This window comes from Salvia hispanica, chromosome 3, assembly GCF_029641045.1.
Source record: "Salvia hispanica isolate PSC_SH4W2 chromosome 3, Shi_PSC_v1, whole genome shotgun sequence".
Taxonomy (NCBI): Eukaryota; Viridiplantae; Streptophyta; class Magnoliopsida; order Lamiales; family Lamiaceae; genus Salvia; species Salvia hispanica.
This window is the reverse complement of record NC_142694.1, coordinates 59,847,720-59,874,460: the sequence shown is the minus strand read 5'-3', so window position 1 is coordinate 59,874,460 and position 26,741 is coordinate 59,847,720. Positions and strand designations below refer to the sequence as shown.

At 37.2% G+C, this 26,741-nt stretch overlaps 4 protein-coding genes across 7 annotated transcripts; 1 reads left to right on the top strand and 3 right to left on the bottom strand.

Annotated features, from left to right (window-relative positions):
- Nucleotides 1-7,599: 7,599 nt before the first annotated feature.
- LOC125217095 (SGNH hydrolase-type esterase superfamily protein) lies at nucleotides 7,600-9,116 on the bottom strand. Its single transcript, XM_048118920.2, has 5 exons — nucleotides 8,832-9,116; nucleotides 8,550-8,677; nucleotides 8,241-8,480; nucleotides 7,909-8,158; nucleotides 7,600-7,817 (listed from the first exon to the last, which is right to left on the bottom strand). The coding sequence occupies exons 1-5, from the start codon at nucleotides 9,064-9,066 to the stop codon at nucleotides 7,627-7,629; spliced, it is 1,044 nt and encodes a 347-aa protein (XP_047974877.2). The 5' UTR covers nucleotides 9,067-9,116; the 3' UTR covers nucleotides 7,600-7,626.
- A 1,045-nt stretch (nucleotides 9,117-10,161) lies between these two features.
- On the top strand, nucleotides 10,162-12,965 carry LOC125217093 (uncharacterized). Its single transcript, XM_048118919.2, has 5 exons — nucleotides 10,162-11,121; nucleotides 11,389-11,447; nucleotides 11,560-11,688; nucleotides 11,948-12,083; nucleotides 12,319-12,965. Exons 1-5 carry the CDS (start codon nucleotides 10,423-10,425, stop codon nucleotides 12,682-12,684), a joined length of 1,389 nt encoding a protein of 462 aa, XP_047974876.1. The 5' UTR covers nucleotides 10,162-10,422; the 3' UTR covers nucleotides 12,685-12,965.
- A 641-nt stretch (nucleotides 12,966-13,606) lies between these two features.
- ALY4 (ALWAYS EARLY 4) lies at nucleotides 13,607-16,850 on the bottom strand. Of its 2 annotated transcripts, none has more exons than XM_048116940.2 (7): nucleotides 16,621-16,850; nucleotides 15,787-16,028; nucleotides 14,856-14,999; nucleotides 14,703-14,771; nucleotides 14,221-14,411; nucleotides 14,071-14,124; nucleotides 13,607-13,978 (listed from the first exon to the last, which is right to left on the bottom strand). In XM_048116940.2, exons 2-7 carry the CDS (start codon nucleotides 15,985-15,987, stop codon nucleotides 13,801-13,803), a joined length of 837 nt encoding a protein of 278 aa, XP_047972897.2. In that variant the 5' UTR covers nucleotides 15,988-16,028; nucleotides 16,621-16,850; the 3' UTR covers nucleotides 13,607-13,800. The 2 variants fall into 2 exon arrangements, with proteins under 2 accessions (XP_047972897.2, XP_047972898.2); XM_048116941.2 differs by having other exon boundaries at nucleotides 14,221-14,408.
- Nucleotides 16,851-19,598: 2,748 nt separating this feature from the next.
- On the bottom strand, nucleotides 19,599-23,860 carry LOC125216807 (senescence-associated protein SPA15, chloroplastic-like). 3 transcript variants are annotated; one of them, XM_089067845.1, is made up of 13 exons: nucleotides 23,601-23,859; nucleotides 22,451-22,838; nucleotides 21,950-22,093; nucleotides 21,676-21,749; nucleotides 21,429-21,505; nucleotides 21,274-21,345; nucleotides 21,001-21,069; nucleotides 20,763-20,809; nucleotides 20,563-20,680; nucleotides 20,415-20,483; nucleotides 20,223-20,326; nucleotides 19,989-20,064; nucleotides 19,599-19,910 (listed from the first exon to the last, which is right to left on the bottom strand). In XM_089067845.1, exons 2-13 carry the CDS (start codon nucleotides 22,726-22,728, stop codon nucleotides 19,746-19,748), a joined length of 1,293 nt encoding a protein of 430 aa, XP_088923971.1. In that variant the 5' UTR covers nucleotides 22,729-22,838; nucleotides 23,601-23,859; the 3' UTR covers nucleotides 19,599-19,745. The 3 variants fall into 3 exon arrangements, with proteins under 3 accessions (XP_088923971.1, XP_047974535.2, XP_047974536.2); XM_048118578.2 differs by having other exon boundaries at nucleotides 23,616-23,858; XM_048118579.2 differs by lacking the exon at nucleotides 21,950-22,093 and having other exon boundaries at nucleotides 23,616-23,860.
- Between the last annotated feature and the right edge of the window lie 2,881 nt (nucleotides 23,861-26,741).

Sequence of the window (26,741 nt, the reverse complement as noted above, 5' to 3'; positions counted from 1 at the left end):
TGATGAAGAAATATTGGAGAAAAGTAGAAGAAAAATTGAGAGAGAGTGGGAGAGAGGGGAGGCGTGATTTTCAAGAGTGGGAGGCGTGTGTTTTTATTTTTAGGGTTAGGATTTCTCTCTTATTTATAGAGTGCAAGATATAATACCATAATTAAATAAATAAAAAGATTTGAGTAGATATGGGAGGAGAATGGCATTAATATTGGTGAGAAATAAGGGGGTTTCGAAATTTTATGCTATTTATTAGCATATGATTTAATTTCGATATTTCACGGAGTAAAATAAAATATCACGGAGCAGAATAAAAATAATAATCCCTTCCCAATTAAATAGGGAGTAGGCGTGTAGTTTAGCTCCTTCTAAAAGGGATTTAATTAAATTCCTAATTAAATTAGGATATGGTAAGATCTTCTTAGATATGGTAAGATATGCTAGGATATTTGAATTTATTCATGGAAAAGATAAATAAGGGATCAAATAATATAATAAAATAATTCTTTCTCTCATAAATAGGAGATTTTCGAAAATCTCCATGTGTTGGCATAGGGGTTGAAAATTTCATAGAGGAAATAAGGAATAATCGAACTTTGGATTTAATTTGGATAAATACCCCAAGCGAATAATTAAATCCACGAAAAATAGAATTCCTCTCCAATAAATCACGAGGGTCGAAAATTCCAAATAAATAATGATGCTCCTATTTAATCTCACTCATCCCTTAGGAATAAATCACTACAATATTATTTCGCACCGCATCAAAATATTCACATACTTACGTCACAAAATCCACCATTTTTAATTCCACCTCATCTTCACGACACATTGACCTTTCAACGACCACGTCATATTTTCCACAATATTGACTATTCAATAGCCACGTCATATAATCAACAAGTTTGACTATTCAACTCAAACTCAACTCCATATCGCAATTAGGTCACTAAGAATCATGCAATAAATCACTCATCATTTAATTCACATACTCTATAGCATTAAAAGCATTTAATGCAAAAATATTTTATGTCTCGAAAATTAAGGTTCGAAAAAGTGGGGTGTTACATGTGCGTTCACAATTATGGTTATACAAATTCCAACTACAAATACTCTAGCACAGTTTATACTTCCATAGACCGAGTCACACTAGTTATGCCAATTCGGTACAAGCGTAGATTACTAACACTAGGGTTGTCAATCCTAGATTTGTAACTCCTAAAAGCTTCTAAGTTTCCTCACTCTCAATTAACAGTGTCGTTTTAAGGGAAGCTAATTGTAGTGTCTATTAAGTGGATCTAACTCGCCAACCTCCTCTCACGATTATGTAGCAAGTTATATTAAATCAGCATTGAATGTGTCACTCAAACATGCAGTATTACGGAACAACTTAAGGAAGAAACTGTTAGGTTTGGTATACTGAAAAGCATGTTTCGAGCAAGTTTCGCGCGAATAGAATCTTGCTTGTATACGTAAAACTCTGCAATCCACTTTTAACCCGATTCAGTATTATTCGAGCAGTCTCAAACGAATAGAATCACTATTATTATTACATTGTGTTTGCTTGTGCATTTATAAGATGTTTTACAAACATTTAAATGCATAAGAAGTAAACAAAGTCTTAGTCTTTTGCTTAGTAGACCGGTTGTGGGCGTCGTCCACTTTAAGGTAACACGGTCAGATCTATGCAATGCTTTGCAAAAGAAAAAGAAGAATTTCACAACCTAGATAGGCTTTGGCTACCTGTCGTGAAAGGTTGCAATGTCAGTCCGCATATTTCTAAGCCTTACTGAAATAAGATGACATTGGTGTGGTATAGCACTGAACGGATCTAACAGCAAGACGTGTCTTTATGCTATCTACTGAAAGACTAGGTCTTGATAAAATACTATTTCTTAATCTACATATGTTAGCATTGAGCATACGGTATTGATTATGCACTACTTTGACTTATCAAATGGTGCGGGTTTTTCGCAACCCAATAATCCTGATATATTGGGTAGTGGTGATTAATATCTAGCGGTGCTAGGATTGCTATTATGTTGAAACGTGCGCGATGTGAGTCTCGTTTGATAATGTCCTCAAGAGGAGCTCGAACAAGGTTTTATTATTCAGAAAACTGGCCAGTTGGAGTTTTATCGCTCTATGAATAATAAATAAATGTTTCTTGCTAAGTCCACTTTTGGAATTAATAAGATGTTAATTAATTAAGTCCATAGCAGAGATTAATTAATTAATGGACATTTATATCTTAAACGCGAGAAATAAATAATAAACAAAGTGGAAACCCGGATTACTTGTAATTTCGGATTTGGATGGGGAGAGTTCAATATTACTTCTGTAGTGGCTGCTCGTAATATTCCAATATAAGCTTGTATTAAATTGTGGGTTCAATTTAATTAGTAAAACTCTAATTAGGGGAGCCCATATCCAAAACCTTCCATAGATCCATGTCTGGGCCCAAAAGAAACTTAATATAAATAGGAGAATAAAGGAAAGACATACACATAATTTAATTTTATTTGAAATTTTCGATCTCCTCTCTCTACAGAAGGAGTCGAAATTTTCAGCTCTCCTCCGTGAGAATTTTGTGTCTTCTTTATTCGAGTCCTAGTATTTTGATAAGATCAGCCCACCCTGATATCGAGATACAGCTCGGGAACCAGAGAGAAGATCCGTGGTCTAGTATCGAAGATCATCACGTGGAGAAGGCGCGAGCAATCGACGATTCTTTGGAGAATCAAATCGGTAACTCTGAACAGTAGAATTCATGTTTTAGGATTTACTTTCTTTGAGCATGAATTATTTGCGTTCTAGCATGCAATTATCTGTTTAACATGTGAATTAATTAATCGCATAATCGGTTAAATAGATTCGTGTCTGATTTATTTGTTTTGTACAAGTCTTTCGCTGTGCAAGGAGCACCAAACCCCAGCAGAAACAAAATGGATATTAAATAGAAAAAGGAATTGTATAAACCAATAAGAGTTACTAACACATCCCTAAAGTCCTATGAATTTAGTTACACATGAAAGAATAAGCTAAAAACATAGATTGTAGGGAAGTTATAAAGAAAATAAGAACTAAAGCAAATAAAACTCAAAGGTTGAATCCTTGTAGTCTTGATCTTCTTTTAATTCCTTCTTTAACCCCTTGCACAATGAAAAACTCTCAAATTTATGCTATAGAATTAAATGGCAAAAAGATGAAGAATGAAAGATTAGGGTTGGAGGAGGAGCTATGAAAGCTCCCCTTTCTGGGGCTATGGAATGGTGAATTCTATGAATGAGGTTATGAGGTATATAAAGGTTTCAGAAGGATTTAAATTTGGCAATAAGTTTCCTCCAAGCATTAGGAAAGATGGAATTTTCGTGCCCCATAGTAGAAGGAAAAGATTTGGCTTCACAAGGTAATATCTTATTTCCTTCTTTAAATTTCCGCCTAGGCTGCAGTTGACAACTCTGCGCGACTTTTATAGAACGGTCATAACTCTCTTCACAGAACTCCGATTGAGGTAATCTTGGTACCATCTCGAAGCTCTTTTCAAGACGAAGAGAATGGTGTATAGAACGCCCTAACCAGACTTAAGGATCACCGGAAAATTGAGTTTGAACATAGCTGTCGCGCGCCGCGTTTTCCCAGCGGTCGCTGGCAAGGGTCTAGCGACCGCTGGAGAGAGTCAGAGCCCTCTGGAATCCTTGCAGCAACCGTTGCACTTGTTCCAGCGGCCTGCTGGGCGTCCTTAAGCTCTTGCTTCTGGAAATTCACCCTTTTATGCCATTTTTCTGCTCTATTTTGCACATTTCTCACAAAACACGTCAAAATACCAAAATGGATAAAATATGCAAATAACATGTAATGCAACTTTGATACTCAAAACGTACCAAATAATGGCCTGAAAATCGTGCAAAATCCGAGCGTATCAGCAACACTGGCATGAAAGAACAGAGGGTGACGACAGCCACCGAATGGAGTTGCTGTCGGGCCGGGTGGCAACAACTGGGGTGGGGCGTGAAACCGAGAGAGATATACCACAATGGCGGAAGAACCGTCGATGCAGGGCAGTGGAGCGGCGGGTCGGGCGGAAGGAACGACGGCGAGTCGGGGCAGAGGGAGCGGTGGAGCGGGCGGCGAGTCAGGCGGAAAGGGCGGTGGCGAGTCGGGGCGGAGGGAGCGGTGGGGCTGGCGGAGATTCAGGCGGGAGGAGCGGCGGTGAATCGGGGCAGAAGGAGCGGCGGCGAGTAGCAGCTCCGATTGGGAAGATAAAGAGAGAAGAGAGATTGGGAGGAGTATAGTTTCATTTAGACTGGGTTGGGAGGAGTATAGTTTTCTTTTTATTATTGTTTATGATGTTATTAATTATTTATAATGTTATGAATTCTTAATGTAATTAGCACATATTCTTAATCATAAATCTCATTATATTTTTATTATCCTTTTTCTTTAATTTATTTACTTTATAATTTTTCTTCATTATTTAAAAATATATTTTTAGTTATAAACAATTATATTGCAATTTCAAAACTTATGAACTACTGGTTTGTTATTGTTTTACTTATGTTTTTGTTTGCATTTATGAATACTAATGTTTTGTTAATCGAAACTGGTGAGCTATTTATTCGTTCAAATAGTTTGCTTTTTTTTTTCTTTTGTAAATAGTAGTATTACATTTTTCTTTATTTGTATGTCTTATTCTATTTCATCCACATATCTCCTCTTTTGTTATTTCTTTTAATTTATACTCCTACACTCATATCAAATATTAAAATAGTTTACAATCATGTGCTAAAATACGAAATGTTTTATTGAGAGCGGGTTGAGAGAAGTACAAATATTTTTTTTGTTGTTGTTTATAATATTACAAATACTTATTTTAATTCTTTCTTATCTCTAAATATATTTTTATAGTTATTTACTCTTTATTTTTTATTTTAAGTTAATATTTCTTTATTATTTAAAAATATTTTGTCATGTGCATAGCACAGGTGTTAATACTAGTTCAACAAAATTTCTTAGAGCATCCGCAACGCTGCGCAATTGCGTCTCGGTCTCGTCTCGACGAGACGAGACGACATCGAGACAACGTTGCGGCTCTCGTCTCGTCTCGACGCCCGACGCGTCCCGGCGAGGCCAGCCTCGAGCTGGCGAGACACGCACGCGGGCGGCTGGCGTGACGCCCACTCGCCGACCCGCGAGTGGGCGTCGGATTTATGACGTCATAATTCATTTTTTTTTTAAATCAGATTTTTTGAAAAAATTTTTTAAAAAAAAAACGGTAATATGACCGTTCAACGGTCATATTTTTAATTTTAATTTTTTTTTTATATTCTATATATACTCTTCTCCATTCTCCATTTTACACACAAACACACATCTATTCTCTCACCTCTCTTTCTTTCCTCTCCAATCACTTCTATAAAATCATTCCTTTATTTTTTTCTTCTCCCAAATTTAATCAATTATGGATCCATTTGAGCAAATGCGTCGAATAATGGAAGAATCGCTAGAAGAAGATCGACGTTGGGAGGAGGAAGCCGCTGCGCCTCCTAGGCGACGCCGGACATACATCCATCGTAACCGGGAGGAAGCCGCCGCAAGGTTGGAATGTGATTACTTCAGTCCGAACCCGGTGTGGGGAGATATCTACTTCCGTCACCGTTTCCGTATGTCACGCCCGCTATTTTTGCATATCGCGAGTACATTGGCGGCACGAGAAGAGTTCTTCAGAGAAGGGTTCGACGCTGTTGGCCGTCCTAGCCACACGACGCTCCAGAAATGTACTGCGACGATCCGTCAGCTTGCTACCGGACAAACGGCGGATGCGTTCGACGAATACCTGCACGTCGGAGAATCCACTGGGCGACTTTGTTTGTTGAACTTCTGCAAAGGCGTCCGGGCAACCTTCACCGCAGATTGTCAGTTTCTGCTCCGTCTTCACGAACAAGTGCACGGATTCCCCGGGATGCTCGGGAGTGTCGATTGCATGCATTGGCAATGGAAGAATTGCCCTGTGGCGTTGAGGGGGTCATACACGAGCGGCCACAAAGGCACCCACCCCACCGTTATACTCGAGGCCGTCGCCGACTACCGGCTATGGATTTGGCATGCGTATTTCGGGGTCCCGGCTCGAACAACGACGTCAACGTGCTCAACAACTCCGACCTCTTCGCTGAAGTTCTGAATGGTAAAGCGCCGGCCATCAACTTCATCGCTAACAATCGCCAGTATAAAATGGGGTACTATCTTGCCGACGACATCTATCCGAAGTGGCCAACCTTCGTGAAGACGTTCAACAGGCCTGCGGACAAAAAACAGTCTCTTTTTGCGCAAAAGCAAGAGTCTGCTCGCAAGGATGTGGAGAGAGCGTTCGGGGTTCTCCAAGCTCGATGGAACATTATCAAAGCCCCGGCTCGACAGTGGTTTATGGAGAATATGGTCGACATCATGTATACGTGCATAATCTTGCACAACATGATTGAACGAAGGACCTGAGGCGGGAAATTGGTTCGACCCTAAAACCCCGGGAAGCTCAACCGCAAGTAGTCCGCCTCGAACGGGAGTGCATCCGTCTTTGCAAGAGCGGTTGTCTATTCGGGCAAGGACACGTGATTCTACCGCCCACGCCCAACTCTAGGAGGATCTAATGGAGCACATTTGGGCAAAATTTGGCAACCGTTAGATGATCGTCACTAGAGAACTCCTTCTTCTGCTTCTTTGCCTCCATTATTTTTTATTTGAGTTTTAAGCGTGCAATTTGTAATTTCTAGTTTTTTAATTATGTCTTTTTTATTTTTTTAGGTATTTAATTTATAATTTTATTTTATTTATAGTGAAGTGTGTTTTTTATTATTGAATTTGTTGGAATTAAAAATAAAAAATGAAATTGAATGAATAGTTAAGAGATGGTTAAGAGATGGAGGGATGCAGGTGTTGTCTCTTAGTTAAGAGATGAGCTGAAAAGTACAGTGGGGCCCATGAATAGTGAAGAGATGAGAGGTTAAGAGACGGATAAGAGACAGCGTTGCGGATGGCCTTAATCTCCGTCTCAAAAAGAAGTGATCCAACTTAGTTGGGACGAAGTTAGTAATTGTTTGACATTACTCCCTCCGTCTCATAATAATATGCATTCTTTCCTTTTAGTCCGTTCCACGAGAACATTTGGAAACTTTTTTTTTCTACTGAGATAAGACTCATTCTTCACTAACAACACTTCATTATTTTTTCTTTTTACTTCTCTCTTATTTAATCAATTGTAACAAAAAATGTACTCCCTCTGTCCTATTAAAAATGAAACATTTTCCCTTTTTGTTTGTCCCATTAAAAATGAAACGTTTCCTAAAATGGAAACAACTCTATCTTTACTTTTTCATCTCTCTTACTTTACTCTCTCCTCATCAACTCACAAAACAACACTACATAAAATCTCGTGCCGATTTCCAAATGTTTCATTTTAAGTGGGAGGGAGGGAGTATATTCTTATTGGACGGGGGAAGTATTTCTCACTAAAGTTTTAGAGATTGAAATTAAGGTTTATCAATGATATTTATAAACAAATAAAACAAAATTTCAACAAGGATAAAAATAGAGAGTAAAATATGTCTGGTCGTATTTGTACGTAAATGAGAAGTGATTTAGTTAATGCGTGGTGTTTGGAAACATAATGTTAAAGAAGTGGTTGGCTAGGACAACATTAGCTGCATCCGATGGATGAAATGCATCCCAGAAAACATAGTCATTTCGGTTGTCGCATAATTTGGAGTTTGGCAAACACAACCCTCCTAGCTTGGCCTCTACTTTGCAGCATGATGTGTTTGATACCTTAAAACCTACATCTCATCATCATCAATATCATAATCAATCTGATCAAAGTGTGAAATCGAAACGAAATGAACGAAATGAGTGGTCGAGATTAGGTACCGTATGCTGAGGGGTTGTCGATAAGATGTAGCACCGGTTGATAAGTATCTGCAAATATCATTTTGGAGGAAGGAAGGTGTGAGTTGAGAGTGGTGATGAGTTGCTTCACTTTGGCGTTGAAGCGCTGGACCCATACATTGACTTGGTTTAGGCATTGGCCGTGGCTGGATTTCATTCTCTGCGATGGGATGCACCCTAGTGGCCCTAGTCCGTGGAATATCATCTTCCGTGCGCTTAATTGGTAAAGCCTCTGTCGCGTTGCGATATTTAGATGATCATGAAAGCTCAAATTTTTAAATTCGAGGTTAATATTTGGTATGCACTATAGTTACCATGAGTTGTTCGGCTAAGGTTGAGACGAGGAGCTCGAGAAACTCGTCATGAGTGAACTGCTGGCCGTCTGCGAGGAATGGTTGTAGAAAATTGTTGACGTAGTCGTTGCTGCCTATTCCAATGAAGTAGACTGCTTCGTTGCATAGTTTGTTGGCTGCCTCGTCTCCTATTTTCGCCCTCATCCACCGCTTCGTCCTCTCAAACTTGTCTATTTGATCGTCCAACGACAGCCTTTCTATCTGTCGTTAAACCGGTTGGTTAGCATGTGAATAGCAAAAGAAGAAAAAAATAGAATGCCAATGGCGTACAAAGTAGAGGCCGGTGTCATTAAGGATGCCAGCTCCACCAGAGGCGTAGTTTACGCCTCTGAAGATGGCATCGTCCGTTGGTGACAAGGAGAGATACGGAGGTGGTGGCGGAATCCCAAGCTTGGCAGCTGATGTACAATTTTCATCAGAAAATGAGCAGTTTGGTAGGAAAGATAAATAAACTAAACATTATAAGATCATATTTACATTTTAAGTCATTTTTATTAATAAATCATCAAGATAGATGAGTTATCTATCCTAATAAACTGGTAAAGTACTTACAAATAATGTCACCAATAGTCCTTCCATTGGTGAATCTTCCGGTGGGTTTGGCGGCATCAAAGTCGATGCCGTAGTGAGGGTAGTCGGATCTGGCGAGGGAGAGTTGCAAGTAATTGTTGTTCCCTACTTCCGTCAACGAGTCCCCAAACACGAATGTCACTAATGGAGCCCCTGCTGCCGACGCTACCAATGCCATCACCATGGCTGCACCAACAATCATCGCCGCCGCCGCCATCCTTTGTTTGCTGGAAATAGCAATTGTATGCCGTAGAATTTTTATACTGAGTTGTGGAGACAACTAGTCCTACCCATTTTTAACCAAGTAGTTCGAAATCAGAAGACTAGTTTCATCATTTCTCTTTAAATTGTTGGCCAACTTGTCGAAACTCCCTTCTATTATATAATTTACATGTGTCGTTGAGACAAGAATTTGGGTCACAAATTGTCCATAATATTTCATGTTCATTTTTCTTCGATTACGACAAGTTTAAATAATAAATGAAGATCTACACAACCTTATAAATAATAGGCATCTGCTATTTAAAACTGATATGATAGTCAATGATGTTATCTCTATTAAATGATTTTGCCATAAATTAGAAAAGACTTTTCATTATTAAGCCTCATCAGATTTAGCCATATAAAAAGAGAAGTCATCATAGGAGTACACTTAGGGCGTGATCAATTAGTCATAAATGAACAGATTTAGCCTCAAATCGGGCCATTAAAGGGTTTAGTGTGTGCTTCATTTATGGAGGGCCTCGAATATGGTGATGACCCACACTGTTCTTCAATAAATGTCAAGAATTGAATTATGCCGAAAGAGGTGATTTAGCATTTCTATATTGAAAGATGGATCTAGAATTGGAGGCAAATTCTCCTTTCATGTCCTTTATCTCACCCCTACTTCTCATCTCCATCTCTCTCTCTCTCACTCCCAAAACCCACCACCCCCTAGCCACCAATGTTGTCGCCGCCAACACCGAAATAACCTCCAAATTCTCCAGCAACTACAACAACAACGGCGGAGGCAATTCATGTGGATTGTGGACCCGACTCATATCTTGGATAAAACTAGACATGAATTGCATCGGATAAAACTCATATCTTGACTGCCATCATTCTGTCTAGTTTTATTTCTTTTCATTTCCCATGAGGAAAAGCGAACATGTTTAATGTCATTTTTTACTTTGTGATGATCATTACAGGAATTTAGATTTTAAGTCAGAATTCAAATTTCATATAATCTGAAATATTCTATTATAATAATCTCTTTTTTTTCGCACGGCATTTAAAATTAATTATATATAGTAGTATAAAATTGTCGGTAGGCAAAAAGCAAAAGAAAATCAAACTTTTTCACCTGAAGTTGAAGTAAATGAACGAAAATAAAGAATATAAAGGAATCACAGTTGTTGTTAACAAAATCATATTTGAATACGCAATTTAGCTTGTTAATTAAGTTGTTTACTCTCTTAATCCGAAACAGAAAGAAAGAGTGATTAGCTTTACAGCTCCACAAACGGGAAGCTTCTTCCGCTCTCTCTACTTATCTTCACCACCACAACGACTACTCTTCCATCAAAATGAAATGTCTGTAGCTTGCGGCGTCGAATGCGTCGTCGTTTTGGGCTGCCTCCGCTGGGCATGGAAGCGCTGCACCTACATCGGTTCCTACGACAGCGAGAGCTGGGCCACCGCCACCTCCGACGAGTTCGCCTCCGTCCCCCGCCTCTGCCGCCTCATCCTCGCCGTCTACGAGCCCGATTTGCTCTCCCCCAAGTACGCCCCCGCCGGCGGCTACCGCCTCAACCCCGATTGGGTCGTCAAGCGCGTTGCCTACGACCACACGCTCGGCCACGCCCCGCCCTACCTGATCTACGCCGATCACGAAAATCGCGAGATCGTCATGGCCATCCGCGGCCTCAATCTCCTCAGCGAGAGCGATTACAAGCTGCTGCTCGACAATCGGCTGGGGCAGCAGATGTTCGACGGCGGTTACGTGCACTGCGGCCTCCTCAAATCCGCCACGTGGCTGCTCAACGCCGAATCGGAGACGCTGCGGCGCCTCTGGGAGGAGAGTGGGAGGTGCTATAAGATGGTTTTCACGGGGCATTCGTTGGGCTCAGGTGTTGCCGCTTTGTTGACTGTGATTGTAGTCAATCACGGGGATCAATTGGGGGGGATTCCGAGGAGCTTGGTCAAGTGTTATGCGGTGGCGCCGGCGAGGTGTATGTCGCTCAATTTGGCCGTCAAGTATGCCGATGTTATCAACTCTGTTATTTTGCAGGTGATTGCCTCAATTTTGCTTTCTGATTCAATTGCCTAAATTAAGGCTTAGCTTAGGCTGTATTGAATGAACTGAGGGCTTAGTTTAGGCTGTATTGAATTGCCTAAATTAGGGCTTAGTTTAGGCTGTATTGAATCAATGAGTGGGAAATTGGAATGCTTTTTCTTCAAATGGAGAAAAACTTGTTATTGGATTTGTGCTTCTTCATTAACTTCTCAGTATCATTTCTCACTGTTGAAAAGAGCTTCTATGTTGTTTGCTGTTTAGGATGATTTCTTGCCTAGAACACCCACACCATTGGAGGATATCTTCAAGTCTATTTTCTGGTAAGCTATGAAAAGATTACAACTGGTGCTTTACAGTCTCGGTTTACCTTTTAGATGATAAGTACATTCGAGATATCGTTTGAATCGTCGTGGTCCTGATGCTTTGTGACAGTTTGCCCTGCTTATTGTTTCTGGTCTGTCTGAGGGATACATTCATACCTGAAGGTAGAAAGCTCAGGGATCCAAGAAGACTATATGCGCCTGGCCGTATATATCATATTGTCGAGAGGAAATTTTGCCGGTAAATTAGCAACTTTAGCCCTGCTTTTAAGTAATGGAGCACAAATCATCTATGCAGTTTACAATAGTACTCATAATCTGCTCCGCATTTTTTGATATGCAAGGAAGAATGATTTCTGAAAAAACTTGTGCTTTATGATTTATAATATACCGGGGTTTTCCCTCACCGTTATGCGATCAGGTTGAGTGCTTTCGTTAAGAGGCATCAACCTACATTCTCTCGATTATCACTCTGAAACTGAAAACACTGCTCGGTACAGATGTGGGAGATTTCCACCAGAGGTCAGGACCGCTATTCCTGTTGATGGCAGATTCGAGCATATTGTGTTGTCGTGCAATGCTACATCTGATCATGCTATTATCTGGATAGAACGAGAGGCAGAAAAGGCCTTGGGAGTAAGTAAAGCTAGTTCCATCATTCTCTTTCCTTTTTGCTTCTATATTGCCTTGTATGTGGGTGGTGCTCTCGATCTTGAAACATCTGGATGCATCTGTCTTAATAACTTTAGGCTGTCGAGCAGTCGAGCACAACGAATGGATCTCTACTTATTGCAGCTCCAAGCCCTACCTCAATTTTAGAAATATGGATTATAGTATTCGCCAAATTATCACCATATTCTTGTATATGCAGAATTTAAGGGAGCAGGATGCAGAGACCATAACAACCCCACCTAAAGTGCAGAAGTTCGAGCGTATTCTGACATTGGAGAAAGAACATAAGGATGCATTAGAGCGAGCTGTCAGTCTAAATATACCTCACGCGGTGACGTCTGCTGAAGAAGAACCCCCAGAGGAGGGATCTTCAACAGGCAAAGAGCCTCGTGAAGATGACACTGGGCCGGAAGAACAAACAGATAAATCATTTTGTAAGAACGCTAGGAACAATTGGAATGAAGCGGTTGAGAAACTCTTCCATAAAAGCGAGTCTGGGAAGCTGTTGCTCAAGAGGGACGGTTCTGCCTCGGCAAGTGGCTCTGGATCAACAACAGGAAGGTGATCACACTGAGCATAGTTGCCGCTTTATGTTACATAGTATTTCTTACCATTCTTTCATGCACAGGAATTGTTGTATTATACTATCGTTTTTCAGCTGTAAATCTTGCAAAACATGCATTTTTCTCCTTTTGGTTTGTTCAGCTGTAAATTTTGCAAACATTCTATTGAGATTTCATAGCATTCTTTCTTCATCGGGGATTGTTGTATTGTACTTCCGTTTGTTCAGTTTGTAAGCAAACGTGAAGATTATTCAATGCAAAAACACAATTTTTACTTTTGGCACGTGACCTTTGATCTCATACACTAAGCCATTGACTATACTAGGGCCGGCAATTTTGGCATGATACTATAACCCGACACAAATCTGCACGAAATTAATGGGTTTGGATCAAAGCTTATTGGGTTCGTGCCCTTATTGGGTTATCATGTTAAGAACACGAAAATTTCGTGTCGTGTTCGGGTTACTTATTAAGAAATAATATTATAATATTACATTTTATTATTTAGAAATTGAGTTAAGGTATGTCCAGCAGTAGCGTAATGTGAATTTTGATTTCTGAAGATGATGTTGTTAATACTTAAATTACTTATCGCATCATGCTGACTCAAGGTGGTTCGCGTCGTTAATATGTTCGTGTCGGGTTTCAGGTTTAAGGATAGCAGGTCGAGTTCATATTCTGGTTTAGAATTTTCTTGACAGGTCATATTCGTGTTTATCCTTATTAGGTCGGGTCATTAACAAATTGACCATATAACGACCTAACACGTACAATTTGCCAACCCTAGACCACATTACATACAAAAGTCAAAACTTTGCAATGGTATGAGATTTTTAAACTCGCTTTAAAATTTCTGATTAATAAACTGCAAAGACAAAATTTTGCATACAGCATAATTCACATTCTGGCGGCTGCTTCCGAATAAACATACAAACATATTTTATAGTATTATAAAAAGCCAAGGACTACTTTACTATTAAGATAACAGTAATACCATCATCCAGCTACTGAAAGCAATATCATCCAAAGCATTATGAAAAGATAAACACTTCAGCAGTTGTAAGCACACCCAGATTGTACAGCTAACATCTTAACAAGTGAATAGCTCGAGCCCGTCTCTAGGTTTGCATTGCCTCTGCGTGATAACTGTCGAGTTCCTTGTCAAGATCATCAGCAGATTTGTCAACCTTCTTTCTCCACTGTGCACCTCCACGACCACGGCCTCTACCACGACCACGTCCACCGCCACGACCTGCACCTCCGCGTCCAGTAACAGAACCTCCACGACCTCTTTGTCTAGAATTCATTCAGATTTTATTCAAATTAATCCTTTAAGAACACAAATGGAAACATCTCATAATGCAAGAACCAAGAAAACAGAAGCTTACCCAGAACCACGACTTGCCGGTGCAAAACCACCTCTTGAACGACCATGTCCAGACCTAAGAAAACAGCAAGAACCGGGTTAGGAAACTCAAAAAAACTCTCAAAGAAGATAACATGGAAGGACATGTTTTTAAAAGGTTTTGGTCACATACGCCATGACAACTGTCCTTTTCTTGCCATTTGCTCCTCCCACTACATTAACACGAGCCGACAATGGGATCTCTGCATTAGAACCAACTATCTCTATCTTCATAGGCCTTCCATCCAATTGGACATTGTTGTAACGTTTAAGTGCTTGAAATGCATCACTCCGTCGTGCAAAAACAACTTCAGCTGAACCCTGCTAAACAATTAATGGAATTAATAATTGGGAGGAAAAGCGCCTGTAATCAAGTAAAGAGAAAGCACTACTAAACTAATAGTACATCCCAATGAGTCTGATTAGGGGCAGTTTGCAAAACATATCAACTCAACCCGACATTTCAGAGAAATAAAATACATAATACAAAATGGCATCCTAAGCTAGGGGAAACAAATATAAATGATGATATAAACCTATGTAGCCATTAAAAAGATCTATAAAATATTATTCACATAACTATTGAGAATATATCAAAAGAAAATATAAACTTACACTTGGGCGCCCATTTTTGTCGAAATGAATGGCATACCGAATCAACTCTCCGATCTCAGAAAACAGCTCCTGTGTGTAACTCTTCTTCAGCAATTTTCCAAAAGAGACCACTCAAAGATATAAAAATTGTCAAATGGCACACAAAAGTTATACCCTAATATCTTCATTGGAAACCCCAGCGTCCAAGTTCGAAATAAATAACTTTGTACCAGCTTCCAATCCCGACAGCCCAGCTGCCTTAAGACTTTCTTCAAGCAGACCACTCTGCCATGGCAAGTTCTTGGTTCTGCGGAACGACTGATGCAAGCAAACCAAAACATATTCGAATTGGGAAAAGCGATTGTCAGCATATGACAAGAAAATTATATTTTATCGCTCTTGTAGATAAAGGAGATATCATCAAAGATCCAGGAAGGAGTCACATGGAAATGCTTAAAAAAGATTGGTTATCTAAGTCCATTGAAAATTGAGATATGTAAATTAGTCAATATGGGGATGAAGATTTGACCCACACCATGTCAGTGCCATACAAAGGTGAGAGCTCCAGTTCTCAAGTTCGGTAAAGGAAAACCACATTTGCAAGATTCTATGAACTGTGACACAACAGAAATCTCGCCCCACGAGTTCCACAGTATGGTAATGGCATCCATCACAGAGCAGCAGATATCCTTCACAAATTCCCCTCTTATGATTGGCAATACAAACTAGAGAGATATTGATTTAACAGTTAGAGCAGAAAGTCGAAGCCTCAAAATATTAGGATTTTAATTTGGCGAAAGATCTTAAGCTATCACCTACAATGCTCCTCTGCATAAGATGACAAGTAGACTTCCAACAAATCTCTCACTTTTCACAAACATCCTTGCAGAGTGCTTGACAAAATCCCATAAGAACAGAACCATCATGAACTTAGAGCATTCTCTACAATATGACTGCTGTTTCCTTCTGAATAGTTGTGGGCATCTCCCCACGATCAAAATATGTCCAAACCTCTCAAATTTGAATTTATAAAACTAGAGAACCTTCAATGAGGTAATACAGCATAGCAGATTTGTCTATGTAATGCATAAGACATTGAGCTTGCCTTGGCAATAGTGTAGGCTGAAGGTCGAGCATTCACTCCAAGGGGATTTCTGCGAGGAGCGCCAAATGGAGGCCTTCCGCCTCGGGATGACCCTCCAGGTCCTCCTCGACCACGGCGAGGCCTGCCTTGCCCTCTGCCACCTTTAACAGTATTTTTTCTACTCTTAATCATATCGTCCAAGGACATATCCAAAGAGGCCATAGACAACAAAGATTTCAAGTCTTTTTGAAATTATATGACAACTGCAAAACAAGAGAAAGGCAAAGGAACAACTAATCAGCATGATTCCCAAACACGAAAAGTAACTCACATAAGACTATGAATTGATATAAGTAATAATCAGCTAGAACAAGCTAAATATTACTCCTTACATCCCCTAAAATTATAAACTTTCTATTTAAGAAAATTTGTTTCAATCTAATGAGGTGGGATACATTTTCCACTAACACACTATTCTTTCTATAATTCTCCTACTTTCCCAATTTTGCATTAAAATCGGTGTCATTTCAAAAATTCATATTTTTAGGGGACAGAGGGAGTCTAATTAACTAAGTCAAAGTCAACACACGAAGAATCAAGCATAAAATCCAAATATATCATCGATTGGCAACGAAATAAGAACAGATTTTTAGGTTAAATAATTGGAGAATAACGAGAAGAATACATATTGCATAAATTAAAACGTAAATTTAGAGTAAAAATAGATTCCAATATGGGAAAAGGGATTTAATATTTGATATTTCAACACCTCAACGTCAAATCAGCACAAGTAGTTAATACCAACATATAAAAGCATGTCGATAGAGTAAACCGCAAAATCAGGAAAAAAAATACCTATAATCAGCTTGTAGAAGACAGGAACGCGAAGAAATCCTTCGATCTTTCGGTATTACAAGATCCTCAGGGAAAAAACACACGCAATTGAACACAAATAGAGAGAAATCTGAGGGCGAGTTGTGAATTTACAAAACAATATGCAGTGCAATCTAGGGGAGTTTATGAAGAGGAGCTAGGGTTTGAGAGGTAGAAATAAAAGTAAGGTACGATGCAATAGGAATTTTTCGTCAAACGAGGAGTATAATTTTATAAGTATATATATGGGCTTTATTTTTCTTATTATCTTGTCACTCAAAAGTTTTCGAAGTTAATTCGTCGTGTTAAAAATCGTACTCCGTAATTAATTTTATTTGGTGTTTGATTGTATTTTCAAAAAAAATTATTCGGTGATAACGTATATTGGCTCACCTCCATAGTATTAAGATTAAGTTGTATGTCATGATTAATCATTTCATTATACTCTTATAATTAATTTAATCTTAGATGTATTATATTGTGATTTATCTCATATCATATTATATTATTATTTTATTTAACAAACTGAACGACATTATAATATATAATATATGCATATATTATATTATTTTTTTGAACTAATTTCACATTATCAATTAACCAACTATAATGAGAAACAATATCACTACGTAGTCTTTTCAAAATCATACTATATACTATGAAAAATAGTAAATAAAATAGAAAAGATTATATATGAATGTGATCAAATAATAACTAGATAAAATAGAAAAGGTTATATATGAATGTGATCAAATAATAACTAGATTTAGGTAACATACCTGATAAGATATTGTACTTGGTGCATATTACAAGTTTGAACACTTATATCTCAAACACATTTACTATATCAATACAATTATACAAGTATATTAAAAATCATAACATAATTATATAAGTGTATCAATACAAATACACGAATATATCAACAAAATAAATATGTTGGTACAATAAAAGAAAACACTAAATTTTATTTAATTACATTAGATTATGGGACATTGGTCCCTAAATATTGGTCTCTAATATCATGAAATTTTTAAAAATCTTATTTTTTCCACAAACTTTCAACTTGGCAAATACTCCCTCTATCTGTGAATAGGAGTCTCGTTTTTTCATTTTAGTCCATCCGCTAATAGGAGTCCATAAATGGTAATATGATCCCACGTTCCACTAACTCGTATTCAAATGACACTCATATTCCACTAATTTTTTTCATCCATTTTTCTTAACATTTTTTAAAACTTGTGCCATCAAATGGACTATAATGGCAGACGGAGGAATAGTATGTATAGAAAATCATTAATCACATTATATGTCTTTATCCACTTATTTTTTCTCATTTTACCCATGAACTCCTTTAAGGCATACTTTATCTAAATTTTTTTGATACTTTAGGAATTCATCTAACATTTTACGATATACTACTGTATTACTTTTTTTTTTCAATTTATATAAAAATACAATGTGTATATAAATATATAAAAAGTGAAAAGTATGCTTATATCTTGAGTGGCACAAAGTTTTAGAAAAAAATATTTAATATAATATAGTAAAGAGGAAAGATAGTAAGGTGTTTTAATGAGGAGAGAGGAGATAAATTTGTTTCCAAATATGAAAAATGGACATATTAAGTGAGACAAACTAAAAAAGAAAGATGAACATTTTGAGTAGGGCGGAGGTAGTATATAATACTATTATGTACATAATTTTTATATAATATATAATACTATTATTATAGTTTTATGTATATGTCCAAATTATAATAACAAAAATAAAATAGATCCAATTAGGTATGTATATGCAATAAATATATTAGCAAAAGTAACCAATACGATGATGATGATGATGATGATGATGATGATGATGATGATGATGATGATGATGATGATGATGATGATGATGATGATGATGATGATGATGATGATGATGATGATGATGATGATGATGATGATGATGATGATGATGATGATGATGATTTATTATTTGTAGTATTGAAATTGTTGTGTATACATCCAATAATATGTAAATATATATAGTAATAATTTCTAAAATATTTAATATGTTTTTTTAATTATTATTATTATTATTATATACTATAAATTAAGAATTAAAAAATATATGTAATGTGAGATTTGAATTCTTTAAAGAGTGTCCTTAACGTTTTGGGTTCGGACTAAAGCACCCTCATGGTCCTATAAAGGTATTTTTGTCACTCCATTATATTGTTGACATAAGATTTCTGTCACATTTCTGTAAGCAACTTCTTATGTAATTTCCTAATAAGTTCGGGTACTTCATATATAATTAAATTTGACATTATTTATACTTTCTAATTTTTTTATATTATATAGATTTATCATTATTTGCATTAATTAATACGAAAATAATAAAACAAGACACTTTCTTCCATATAAAACTCATTTTCCGTTATCAATTACCTACTTCTAAAAGATGCCGACTGAAAGATCTTTTGTATCTACGAATCTATCAACCCGTCTACAATGTCTGTTCCATTAATAAAATAATAATAAAAAATGAAAAATCACATGATAGATAAATTTCTTCTCATAAATAATTGGAAATTAAGTTATATAGTACAAAGCAGCATAAAGCATGCTTTTGAGTATCTACCCTGACAGCCCGATCCGACTGGACCCGACCCACTTGACAAGTCTACTTAGCATTTCGTCAAAAAATATCCAAAAGATGAAAACTAACCTGAAATAATATAATGCCTTATTAATAGTATATTAGCACTTTCCATTATGTGCAGTCTTTTAACATGTTTTTAGCTTATGCCATTATGAACTCGATAAAAATCACCTACTTGTGTTCTTAAAGCAACGACATATCCCACAGTTTCTAAAAGTCAGATCTGTTTTACCCCGTTTCTTGGTTGAGCACAACAAGGCAAAGAAATGGCCCTTATCCTTACAACCTACTTAATGTCACTTTAAAGGAGATTATCCTTTGAATGTACTAAATTTGGATTAATTCATTCTCTTTATTTTACAGATAATGATACAAAAGTAAGATTTGAATAAGCATCAGGTAAATTAGTAAAAAAAGGACCCAATGATAGTCTAGAGATTATAAACAAATATGGATTCCTAATCAGATTCAGTATCATCAGCATCTTTGTTGTCTGCTTGAGCATTTTGGTTCATCATGAACCTCCAGCTATCACCTTCCTCTATTTCCCACTGTCTCTTCAATTCAAACATGGTTTTCGTTGCAGCTTCCGCAATTGCAGGATTACTATCTTCGGCCAGCCTCTGCAAGCATGTAATGCGCGTTAAGCTTCGTATTTTCAGAGGTAAACTGGTCTCAAGAGAGTGACTAGGAATTGTTACCTGCAGAGCTCCCATGCCAGCATTTCCTAGAGTCCACATTGATGGAGCTGTTGATAATGCATTTGCTAGCGCTCTCCTGATCAATTATGATACAAAAAATTGAAAAAAATGATCATAAAGGTATGTGGAGGCAACGGGAAAGCCTGACTCCTAAAGTTCACAACATTGATGTTTATTCCTTGTTGATGAACTAGATATGGAGCAAAGAAGAAGAAGGGTAACAGAAGCAGATACCTAGTGCTGACATCAGGAGAGCTTGAGCACTCTGCCAATAGAGATACGCTGCTTTTGCCATCCATTGCATCGAGATCGATAAGAGCTGCCACAAGCAACTCCAACTGTTGCAAACAGAGAATAAGTATATGAGAAAAAGAATTGGGAATTTGGGAATCTACTGAATATGTTTGTATTCAACTGAATCTAGACCTCTTCAGGGTCTGTATAGTCAATTCCATCAGCTACAGAGAGTGCAGAAGCCATGCTCTCGTAAGCTTCCTGTGTTACAAAAAGGCTCAGAATAAAGGTTTTTAATAGGGTGCTATCATTTTTATGTACAGATCGTGTCTACACTAACCTGAATGGCATCAATGTGGTCGGTAGATACCTCCCCTGGGAGAAACTCAAGAGTTTTCCCGTTCTTTTCAAGCGTTACATGTCTTCTGGCCTCAGTAGCATCTGTAGGATCTCTTTTCCTGTTCGGATCATATAATTTTAGTCAGGAAATATTCATATATCTTGAACGATGAGGAATACATATTGCTGTAAGAAACTTACGATCTCTGCATTTTGCTCACCATCATTCCATGAATGTTTTTGAGAAACTGCAACTCCAACAAACAGAAATCTGAATCCCCAAATAATTAATATGCAAAGAAAGGAGAAATATTTCTTGTGAAGGGCAAATGAATTTGTGAAAACTAATAAATAAACCTCTCGTTGAAATGATTATATTAAGAAAATTTTTATCCTATCTAGCAAAACAAACAAGCTTGTCTGATTATGATAACAATACCTCCAATGCCATCAGAGAATCTTCCATAGCACGTCGTTTGGCAGCAAAGTCAGCTCGCTTCAAATCAGCCTGAACAAGGGCATAAAAAGCTATTTCAGACAAAAGCCTCTTAGTATGTTGGCCATTTAGTAGAAGACATTCAAACCACTATGGCAATCAAATTAATAAAAGAGGGAAAAATAAGAATTCACTACAAAACACCAGTGCAACTCAAGATGAAGATGTTCTGACTGAAAAAAAATTCTACAAGACAGCGTAAAGCACCATACTGACCTCTAATGCACCATCACTCCAGTGTTTGTCAGCAGCACTTTTCAATCTCGATTCAGCTATATTTTTTAGAAGCTGCACGTAGTAATCAGAAGAGGTTGATTAGAGATCTTCTTTACTTATGTTTTAGGAACAGTTAAGAAATGGATAATACTTACTGTAGCTACATGATGAAGCCTTTCAGCTCTTTTCTTTACATCATGATCTATTTTCTCTGTGTCTTCCCTTGCACGTGCTACCAAATAACAAAAGTAGTTATTAGTGATGAGTCTTAATTGAGTTCAGCATGAACATCTTTTAGACTCTTTTTCAAAACTCACTAAAGTAGTTGGATCTGTAAAAGTTGTTTCATGGTTGTGTTCACAAAGATTAATGATTTTTAATGAAGATTAAAGAAATGCTTACCATCAAGTTTGAGGAACTCTGAACCAAGAAAGGCAACGTCTTGTCGTGCACGAGCATCCAACTTCATTATGCCCCTAAATTTAAAATAATAGGAGGTATTACAGAGCGGATATGAAGGTTATTCATCTGGATTGAATTTTTGAAAATGCTGAAGCTATAGAATCAACAGAAACATTAAAAAGAAATCTTATGTAGAACCATTTATTTTTTCTAGAAACTACGTCAAAAAAGAAAGAGAATGGCCTGGTGCTGAAAAATTGGACAGTCATTATACCGTGAAAGAAGGATCATATCATTTCTAGCCCTTTCATTCATGAATTTTGCATCATTTGAGACATATTTGCATGCTTCGGCTAATCCCTGACTAGACGAGATGGTTTTGCCAGTCTCTATGGGATGGTCATCTCCACTTCGAGATCTACGCAACAAAAGAATAAATTATCAAAAATAACTTTTAGAACAGCTCGTCTTATGACACAATCCTGATTATTAAAAAAAATTAAGTGCATAACTGTGGCAACTTGCAAAATCGACGTTCAGCACCAATGACCAAAATTTTAAAAGATTACTGCATACGATATTTGTCTAAAATTAATAATATAACCATAAAATAGCTGCTAGACATATGCTCAACTAACCAGTCAGCTGAAATGTAAATAATTATATCAGAAAAAGCTCAGTCAAGATATTGAAATCCCAATAGAAGGTGGCCATCGGTGATCGTATTGTGTTACACAGTTGTCATTTTATCACTATCAAACAAAGCAATGTATACCTGGATATAACTGAACCATCACGGTAGCGCCTGACACGCACTTTTGTTTCTGTATCCTGCGTTTCTGTTGATTGGCATACCAAAGAAAATCCTCGAGGTTCGATACATGCATCCAATTTTCGACCTAAAGGCCAAAATCGCTTTGAAATGCATTTTAGGCTAGACAGCGATAAATGTCCTGTTCCCTGTCTGTGATGGTTTATTCCTTGGTTTATGATATACTTAGGGTGTTGCGGTGATTTCGCAGATGAATATACAACACCATTTACTCTAGCCATGGATTAGACTCAATGCTCCTGTTGAGGCTTAGCTTACACGAAAGAGATGGATAAATGATCTATGCAGAGTGTGGACAGCCCGTGCTAGAGCATTCCCCAGAATTTGTAGGCTGTAGAAAGAGAAGACGGGCACAAGCATTACATATCAAAATTAAGTATTAAGGGCTATTGATGTTCATTGATGCAGATAAACTTCTTCTCATTTAGGTCAAAGCTTGTTCATTCATTGTACTTGCTGAAACTAATACATAAAGCATCAAATTGACTATCATATTGAAATGTCCACAGCATAACCTCTTGTTGCTCAGCAAATCAAATTAAAACACTTTAAATACCACTTTTGCTCTATGATGAATTATTAACCAAGTAAAAGGGGCTGTCTTGCTAAGGCTAGGATCCCGGACAGATTTCATTGAAGCTATCTGAGTTGTTGAAAAACATAACTAACAAATCAAGTTGATGTTATAAGCTAAATCAACAGTTTCTAGCATACTCACACTTGAAAAGTATAGCACTGAATTCATTTTATAAACACATGAAATTGAGCTCAGTTACACAATTACTCCATAAAGAGATGCATTCCCTATTGAAAAAGAGCATCAGAAGCAGTAAAACTGATACCTTAATTACCCAAACCATTTCATATTTTTACATGACAATTCTAAGCAAAAGAGCAAGCCATTTCATATCCCAAACATAAGCATCTCCAAAACACGAACACACGCACACAAATAAACAATTTTCCATGGAAATTGCACGAATTAGCAATTTAGAGGTAGCTCTCAAAATTCAAACAATCGTCAATTAAATAAAAAATACTACAGAAAATCAAAATCAAGTTCATTCATAGAAAAAAGTGCAAAATTTAGTACAGAAAAAAGCCCTACTGAGGAAGGCCTTGCAAATCGAGAGGGAGAGAGAAGATGAATGAGAAAATTGAAGGTAGAGAGTAGCGAGAGCGAGAGTGTGGGAGTAATTGAGTCGGGGAATTGAGAGTAGAGAAGATTGAGGCAAAATTCCAACCACAAGCGAAGCATGTGGCCCCTCAACGGCCAACGCTACCCAACAAAAGAATGTAACAGAATGAAGCAGACGTCGCCATTCACCCCATCCTATTCCTACCCATTTCATCACTGCATCTACTACACACATACGTGTTGAACATTCCATTAAATCAAAATTCTATGACTAACCAATCCCTAAAAAATATACTCCCTCCGTCCGTGAATAGGAGTCCCGGTTGGCTATTTTCATCCGTCCGCCATTAGGAGTTCCGGTTAGACATTTTATTTTGGGAGTATAAAAAATGACCCCACTTTTCCCTTAATTTAGAAGCTGCAATTAATTTTAATCCACTTTGATTGCAAATAATAATATAAATGGGTCCCACATTCCACTATCACACACTTAAATTTTTCTTAAAACCCGCACCCAACTCAACTGGGACTCCTATTCGCGGACGGAGGGAGTATCAAGGTAGTCCAAAGGTAATGATGCATTTTTTTTTTGCATAAAATTTTAAAAATTAATATATTAAAGATTAAAATGAAAAGAGTAAAGTAAAAATTTGAATAAACTAAAATAGACTGAGGTAAAATAAAATATGAGAGAAGATAAGTTTTTTGCCAAAAATAAAAACGACTCAAGAGAGAGTATTTTACGGCTTCACTAACATGGTTATAATTAAACAATATTTGAAAAAAATCGAATCAACTAAGCTAAGGAATTATGATTCAACCAGACACCGGTGGGACCACTAGCAAACCATTATATCGTTGCAAATACATAGTATTCCCTCCGTCTCTCTTTAGGAGTTACAATGTACCATTTTTAGGTGTTCCACTTTAGGAATCCTGGTTAAAATATTCCATAAGTGGTAATAGACACCACATTCCACTAACTTTTTTCCATTCACATTTTATTAAAAAAACTACTCTCTCTGTCCACAAGACTATGCACTCTTTCTTTTTTAGTCCGTTCCACAAAAATATGCACTTTCTGATTTTGAAAACTCTTTTTCTCTCTATTGAGGTGAGACTCATTCTCCACTAACAATACTTTAATTACTTTTTTTTTTCTCTCTCTCTCTTACTTTACCAATTTTGCATTAAAAATCGTGTCGAACCCCGAGTGCATATTCTTAGGGACGGAGGGAGTATTATATAAAAGTATGACCCACATTCCACTATATTTTTTCACCAACTTTCCTTTACATTTGTTAAAATCCATGTCAAACTCAAATGGGACTCCTAAAATGGGACGAGGAAAGTAATAAATAAAATATAATCTATTATTAATTTAGAGTTCGTTTGATTGTCTTGTTTAACATGGATAAAGAGGGTTACCATGGCCCTGCCAGATGTTTGATTGCCTAGTTCGTACGATACTCAAAATCAGGCACACTGATAACACCAACCTTAACGACTGCTGCGATAACTCCGAGTCCTACGCATCGTGAAACTCTGCAGAACAATTGTGGACCTTTTTTTCACCTATATAGTGGCCACCCGCTTTTAATTTTCACCTTTAGGCAAATCTTTGAGTTTCTGAAATAAAATGATTTAGTTTTAAAAAAGGGCTAGTTGTTAATAAAAAGATAATAATAGGTCAACATGAACTTAAAAGTTAAACAAGTAACTGGGGCTAACTAGTTAGCTAAGTATGTAAAATAGTCGAGTTGAATGCATATAAACTGGGGTTAAATAAGCCATGGCAAATATAACTTGTAATTAAGGTTAGGGGTTGCTAAACTTAGAAATCATTTGAAAAAGGTGTAGGTCACTATTCCCTCCGTCTCTCAAATTTTGTCACACTTTAACGGGCACGGATTTTAAAAAATATAACAAAAAGTGAGTTGAAAAAGTTAGTGCATAGTGGATCCTACTTTTATATACTAATGTTATAATAAAATGTGAGTTGGAATGAGTTAGCGGAATATGAGATCTACTACAAACATGACAAAAAGTGAAATGTGACAAATTTTGTGGGATAGACGGAAATAGAAAAATGTGACTAAATTTAAGGGATGGTGGGAGTATTATCAAAGAAAAGCATTTAAAGAAAAAAATTCTGATTTAAAAGCAAGAAAGAATTTGTCTAAGAATACGTGTATGTGAGTGCAAGTGAAATAGTCAAAGACAACTGAAAAGACATTGTTGACAAAATTTGTATGGTTATAAAAAAATAACACATAGACTCCCTCCGTCTACAAATACAAAAAAAATAACACATAGACTCCCTCCGTCTACAAATACAACGGGAAGTTTTGACCTAACACGAGTTTTAAAAAATGTAGTAAAAAGTTGATTGAAAATGTTAGTAGAAGGTGGGTTCTATTTTTATATATAGAATTTCTTTTTGTTATGTAAAAACCGGTGGTTTCGAACCGTGGCCTGAAATGATGTTTTTTTGAACCGGAACTGCAACCACCGAACACCTTGCCGGGCAGATTCAAGTTCAAGGATTCAGAACCGACATTTTTTTAACCGTGTACAGGTTTACGATCATGGTCTCCCGTTGCTTTTACCTTTTGTCTAGTCCATTTTTTAGTAAGTTTCATTTAGTAGCTTTTTGTTCCAGGGGCACTAATAGTTAAGTCATTTACATTCTCTCGCTTACCATTTTCTGCCATGATGCGTTTTGAGTCACACCCGACCTCCTGGTCAGTTTAGTTACAGATCCTATTTTCAATTCAGTCCATCCTAGTTAGTCTCAACCTCATAAAGCGTGGAAGCAAACAAACCCTTCCAAGATGTCATCACAAGTGTACACGTTATTTCCAAATGTGTGGGATCGATCCTTACTCCGCTATACTCGCTAGTAGAGGTGAGTTGAGGTTTAGATACAAGGTTTAGGTCTAGGTACCCTCTTGGCAAGTGGAAACATTGCACAACACAAAGTCTTTTATTTTTGGATAATTAAATCAAATGTATTTCATGAATCAAAATTTACATGATCACATCTTGGGCATACCCAAGGGAAAGAAATCCGAACATGCTCGGCATTACAAAGAA

Coding starts and splice junctions, on each gene's coding strand:
- LOC125216807 (XM_089067845.1), bottom strand. CDS start 22,728: ATGGCTAGAGTAAATGGTGTTGTATATTCATCTGCGAAATCACCGCAA. Junction 20,484..20,562: donor ACCACATTGATGCCATTCAG/GTTAGTGTAGAC, acceptor TTTGTAACACAG/GAAGCTTACGAGAGCATGGC. Junction 19,911..19,988: donor CTGGCATGGGAGCTCTGCAG/GTAACAATTCCT, acceptor ACATGCTTGCAG/AGGCTGGCCGAAGATAGTAA.
- ALY4 (XM_048116940.2), bottom strand. CDS start 15,987: ATGGCCTCTTTGGATATGTCCTTGGACGATATGATTAAGAGTAGAAAA. Junction 14,412..14,702: donor ACAAAAATGGGCGCCCAAGT/GTAAGTTTATAT, acceptor TTAATTGTTTAG/CAGGGTTCAGCTGAAGTTGT. Junction 14,125..14,220: donor AAAAGGACAGTTGTCATGGC/GTATGTGACCAA, acceptor CTGTTTTCTTAG/GTCTGGACATGGTCGTTCAA.
- LOC125217095 (XM_048118920.2), bottom strand. CDS start 9,066: ATGGCGGCGGCGGCGATGATTGTTGGTGCAGCCATGGTGATGGCATTG. Junction 8,481..8,549: donor ATGACACCGGCCTCTACTTT/GTACGCCATTGG, acceptor GTTTAACGACAG/ATAGAAAGGCTGTCGTTGGA. Junction 8,159..8,240: donor CCTTAGCCGAACAACTCATG/GTAACTATAGTG, acceptor GCAACGCGACAG/AGGCTTTACCAATTAAGCGC.
- LOC125217093 (XM_048118919.2), top strand. CDS start 10,423: ATGTCTGTAGCTTGCGGCGTCGAATGCGTCGTCGTTTTGGGCTGCCTC. Junction 11,448..11,559: donor ATCTTCAAGTCTATTTTCTG/GTAAGCTATGAA, acceptor GCTTTGTGACAG/TTTGCCCTGCTTATTGTTTC. Junction 12,084..12,318: donor AGGCAGAAAAGGCCTTGGGA/GTAAGTAAAGCT, acceptor TTGTATATGCAG/AATTTAAGGGAGCAGGATGC.